The sequence below is a fragment of the Bacillus rossius genome, chromosome 18, assembly GCF_032445375.1.
Source record: "Bacillus rossius redtenbacheri isolate Brsri chromosome 18, Brsri_v3, whole genome shotgun sequence".
In the NCBI taxonomy this organism is placed as follows: Eukaryota; Metazoa; Arthropoda; class Insecta; order Phasmatodea; family Bacillidae; genus Bacillus; species Bacillus rossius.
Window position 1 is genome coordinate 4382425 of NC_086345.1, and position 5676 is coordinate 4388100.

General features: G+C 33.8%; 1 protein-coding gene across 1 annotated transcript; it reads left to right on the plus strand.

Moving 5' to 3' along the window:
* Positions 1-245: 245 nt before the first annotated feature.
* Positions 246-5228, plus strand: LOC134541359 (cuticle protein 10.6-like). The gene is made up of 2 exons (XM_063384782.1): positions 246-257; positions 4875-5228. The coding sequence occupies exons 1-2, from the start codon at positions 246-248 to the stop codon at positions 5226-5228; spliced, it is 366 nt and encodes a 121-aa protein (XP_063240852.1).
* The last annotated feature ends 448 nt before the right edge of the window (positions 5229-5676 follow it).

Genomic DNA, 5676 nt, shown 5'->3' on the forward strand with positions numbered 1-5676 from the left:
GGAACTCTGAATGGCGCGGGCACATTTCGGGCGGGCGCGAGGTGCGTTGCGCCACGGGTGTGTCCGGCGCCCGGGGAAGTTTCCCGCCCCGAGGTTGGTGGTGGTGGTGGGAGTGCGGAGGGAAAGTTCTCACGCGTCGACAGGCGGGAGGTATATATCCTGGCGCGTCTCCTTCGGTCGAGCATACGTCCTGCCGGCCACACCCGCTGAAGACATCGCGACCCCAACGAGAAAACACACCAAACATGTGCAAGCTGGTGAGTTCTAGGAGTACAGAATCAAGCAGATATTTCACTCCCAGGTTAAACATTATTCCATTTTTTTTTCATTCACTGTAAAGGTCACTATCGACCCTGACACTACCAACCACACAGCGTAACAAAATGGTCCAAATAAATGGCAATTAAAAAAAAATTGGTTGTCTGTAAAGTCGGTTTACGGACGATATTTTAACGTGACAACGTCGTAACAAAACATTGATGAAATGATTGCATACTTTTATGAAGAAAATTGTATCATATTTATTTTAATAATAAAATAATAAATACTTGAAATTATACTTGTAATAAGATTTTTAAAATGCAAAAATAATTAACCATTATTGCCGAAATTGTTGTTGTAATAAGCAATGAAAACCACATTAACTTTTCACTTCACTTTATAAACAGTCGACGAAACAGTTCACGTGTAGATGACTTCTAATAATTTATTTTAAAAACTAGAGTTTAGCTATAAAGCTTAAATATAATTATGAAAAAGTTTTCATATAAATAAACTTTAATCAAATATCTGTCATCAATTATATAAATCACCATAATTTTTTAGTCAATTGTAACAAACCTATTATTACTGCACTCGCCAACAGCGTAACGGAACACAGCCTAACGGAAAAATGAGCGTAACGGAACAATGTGCGTAACGGGACACTTTTTCGTGCGTGCAGCCAGCGTTCATCGATTTATTAAACGTTGTCACGTCAACCAAAGAAATTTAGGTTTGTCCCGGACGTTATCACGATCTAGGCTGTCGCCGAATTCTTAGGGTTATAGATCTAGGACCCGCCAATACATTTATACATTTGAATAAAATATCTCGAATTTGAATCACCGTGTCTTAATATTCATGAATTCAATTTTAAGGATTTACATAAGAAATTTTCAGAGACGGTAGGAGGTGTTCGTTTATAATCTAAACTGGTTTTATTGAACAACTAAAATACGCAAAAGATAATGTACTATTAACAAGTGCCTTCAGGAATGAACTGATACACTCGAACACGCATGGACACACCAAAATTAACATAAATGTTGGCATTTGAACACAAACTTTAACCGACGTCACCCCGATTCCTTTACATGCAGGCACTACATATTATCGATACAATTATCATCCTATTATTATCTTAAATACATGAGACATACATTTGCAAAACAATCTTTTGACAAGCGCGATCTGAAATTTCAAGGACACCAACCTGACGGTGTAACATTTTTGTTGATTCACAACTTTATTTAAAAAAAAAAGTTAAATTGTTTTGTCAGTAATTAAATGTTGATCGAGTCAAAATGATCATATTAATAACGTAAAAATTACAGGTATTTGTCCATAAAGAACGTTACTAAAAATTAATTGTAATATGCGTGGCTGTAAATGTGAATGACATTCTAATGTTGGTACAGACTAGTCGTTAGTTTCCAGTAAGCGCATAGTGACAGTCCCGTGGGTGACTTGGAGCCCGCTGTGGTAGTCAGCTCTCGGGGAGATGGTTCTGGGTTCGATCCCCGGGCAAGGCATATAACTCACAAACATTGTCATTGCCGCGTCATTTGTCTAAAGGAACGTAAACTGGTCAAACTTTAGCCATTGAAAATCAATAAGTTCTCAGTCTAGCGAGATGTAAGTTTGGTTTTTTTTTTTAACATTCGTAACTCAGAATACATCAGAACTTCAGGCGAAAAACTGGACAGGAATAGCTCATATTCAAAGTTACATGGTGTAATATTTCAACCAGTAATCGTAATTTCACGTCTTTGAGGGCAAAATGTGGTAATTTTTTTTTTTTTTTAAAGTTACACTTCATTAGGCGCGTTGTGTAAAAAATTATTACAGTGAATTTTTAAGTTGCGCGCGCAACATGCAATGAAATTTTCACAGGAATATGGCGGATTCAAGCGTATGAACATAGGCATGCCCATATATAGTCACTTTCAAAAAATAGCGGACATAACTAACCTATTGGTGTACCAAATAAAACTTCATGATAATGAAGCCTTCCTGAAATATAAATTGGTAAACCAAAATAGTTGTTAGTTAAGAATAATTTCAAGTTTTAGAAAACTAATTTATACTGGTATTACAATAATTACAATACATATTCTCCATTCAACATTTTTAAAAGGCTTCCTGGTGCAATGGCTATCTATAGCTCGCGGTTATTAACCTACAACAACGTGGATCAAAACTCGGCAGTGGACATATTTTTATTTTTTTTGTATACAGATTACTGGATTATACAAATTGTATTTTAAGCAATATCTATAAATGTATTTTATTTAATTATCTTATTGCTATAATATTATTTATTATATAGCTCTTTCCATTGTATAAATTAGTTTATACTAGGTAGGCCCACAAACTATTTTTACTTAACGTATATTACATTAATTACGCTTGTTTGGTAATGATTTTCCATGAATTTTGCATAGGTCTTAAAAACCAAACTTTATAATGGTTGTACTATTATACAAATAGCTTGGCTTCTGGGTTGTAGCCGCGTCCTTGGCGAAACATTCACCGTTGTTGCGGTCAACATTGCAGTCGCCATCATCAGGGAGCAGTTACTTACCGAAACGTCGGTGAATTATTCGCCAAGGACACGGCTACAACCCAGAAGCCAAGCTACTTCAGACAATGACCGTGAAAGCCTGCGAGCATTATTATTATTATACAACTAGTTGTACAACTATCATTTAATACTTAATAATTTGTAGACATCTAACGATTGCGAAAACTATTAAGTATTAACTTTTTAGTTTATTTTAATAAGGTGAACTGTATTTTATTAAAATTTATTGTCAAAAATCAGGTTCAAAACCAGGGTTCAGTATATTTTGTAGTCTCGATTTTATCAGAGACGTTTAATTATATAGTTTAACCTTTCGCTTTCAACATCGAATTATTATATAGTCGACGTAGCTACTCCGGTAGCGAATTCTAGCGGCGGGTGTGTGTGGAATACTGTGAATTAAGTCGTATAATTTGTTTATAAAAATTTTCACTTTGTTTTTGAAGGTTTTTTGTATATAAAAGAGGTAATATTCCCGTATGTATAATTTATTTGCATTATAAATGATAAATTATTTTATTTATATTTGATACCTAATTAAAATCAATAAATTAGAATAAGTATTCACTAGATAAATTAATTCTCATTATTAATTAAAAATATTTTCGATTATGTCAATCAATGAAATAATTAATTTTATACACATGTTAGTAATAATATTGAGTACAGATTATTTTAAAGTTAATTATATTAAGTGTTAATTTTTGTTAAAATAAATTTCAAATTAGTACAGTGTTTTAATCAATAATAATTAAAACTTCTTACTTGCGTTCATATGTACACACACTCTTTTTATCGAAACACGATAGTGACAAAGAATATGAAGTCTTTAATTGTTTTGACTCAGCCATATAAATATACTATGCTTTCAATGAGAAAATAAGTCTGATTTATTTTGTTTTACTCTTTAAGTGACATTTTTCAGTCTTATTTCCCGTGGAATATTTCATACGTGTTCTTGTTTTAAATGAGTAAATATTATTACCCTCCTTTTATATCCTATTAAAAAAAATATTTTGTTCTTTGATAGAGTTAACTTTTACACCTTCTCCTCTGGTTTTGCTATTTAAAACATAATTTAATATTACTATGTGAAAATTGCAAATATGAATCTACGAAAAAAATAAATATGTATTGATAAACTGAAGAAAAAGTCAAAGTTCTTTTATTAAATGTACTATATTTAAATGATAATAAACATAATTTAAAAAATAAAAAATAAAAAAATATCAAATTGTAGTTTTTGTAAACAGAATAATATAAAAAGGCTTGAATTCTTTGACGAAATACTCTGAGGCAATGAGTTATTGGGTTTTCTTATTACGTATGATTTTAAATTAATTAATTAAATTCCAGAACATCTGTTGACTAACAATTATTATTATCTTTTTAAAATTTACAATATTCGAGAAACTTACCAGATTGTGTTAATTGTGTAAGGATTTTTTTTTAAAATTTAAAAGTATTATAGCACTGATTATGTTTGTAGCAAAATTATACCTTTTATCATGTAAAAAGTTGTTTTAAATGGCAAATACTTGCAATAGAAACAGAATGGCATTAAAACATTTACCATCTTTATCAATATTAAAGTGAACGATAAATTTATTCATTCAATAATCCGTTTCTTTATTTATGTTAAAATAAAATTAACTCATCTCACTAACATTTGTCACTTTAAATAGTTATATAAAGACATTAGATTAACTATTAAAAATTAAATTAAGTTTTGTTACATAAAAAATATAATTTTAATCTTATAAACAATGCTACTTTATTTAGATCAAAACCGATATCTATAGTCTTGATCGTATAACTTTTCACAAATTGGAGAGTTCTAACAAGAATATCCAAACATCTCGGTATCGTCTGCCATTCTTGTTCTGTGAACGCTGGATGCAAACGACTTAACGTGTAAATAAACATGACGTGAATTTGCAAGTTGACAGTTGCACAAATTGGTATACAGCTTCAAGAATATTGCGAGACTTGAGACGAGACTACAGCTGGTTGTCGTGTATTTTCGCAGGTGATCCTGCCCCTGCTGTTCGCCGCCGTGTCGGCCGGCTACCTGGGCGCCCCCGCCGTGGCTGCCTACGCCGCCGCCCCCGTGGCATACGCCGCCCCCGCCGTGGCATACGCCGCCCCCGCCTTCTACAAGGCCCCCCTGGCTTACGCCGCCCCGCTCGCCGCCTCGTACGCCAACACGTACAAGGTGTCGCTGAGCGCCGCCCCCCTAGCCTACGCCGCCCCCGCCTACTACAAGGCCCCCCTGGCCTACGCCGCCCCCGCCTACTACAAGGCCGCCTACGCCGCCCCCGCGCTGGCCTACGCTCACGGCCCTGCGATACTCAAGTCGCATATAGGATATGGCTTCCATTGAGAAATGAAAGCTCCTAATCGAAATACAAACCAAAATGTTACCTACGTACTTTACTATATGTATTTTGTATAATAAATTATGAATTGTACTTATTTATTGCGTTTTATTCTGTGCTGTTCGTTCCCAGGGTTTATGTATTCTTCAATTGGCCTTCCGCAAGCCACAGTTTGTTATTCTTGATTGTAATTTATCCAGACAAACAAGGAAAGTATCGTCCATTTATATCGTTGTTGAAAAATTAGTTAAGTGTTTGATAAAAATATTTTAAATTTTTAATTAGATATTGGAATTCAATGGGTTTGAATTTTGTCGAGAAAATGGTGAAAAAAAAATTACTAGTGCATAGAACAAACTTTTTTCGTCTAAATAAAATGATTCAACCAATCATCATTTAAAATTGGTATGGCATGACTGCAAATGCTCTATTGTCAATAAATTTACTATGAAA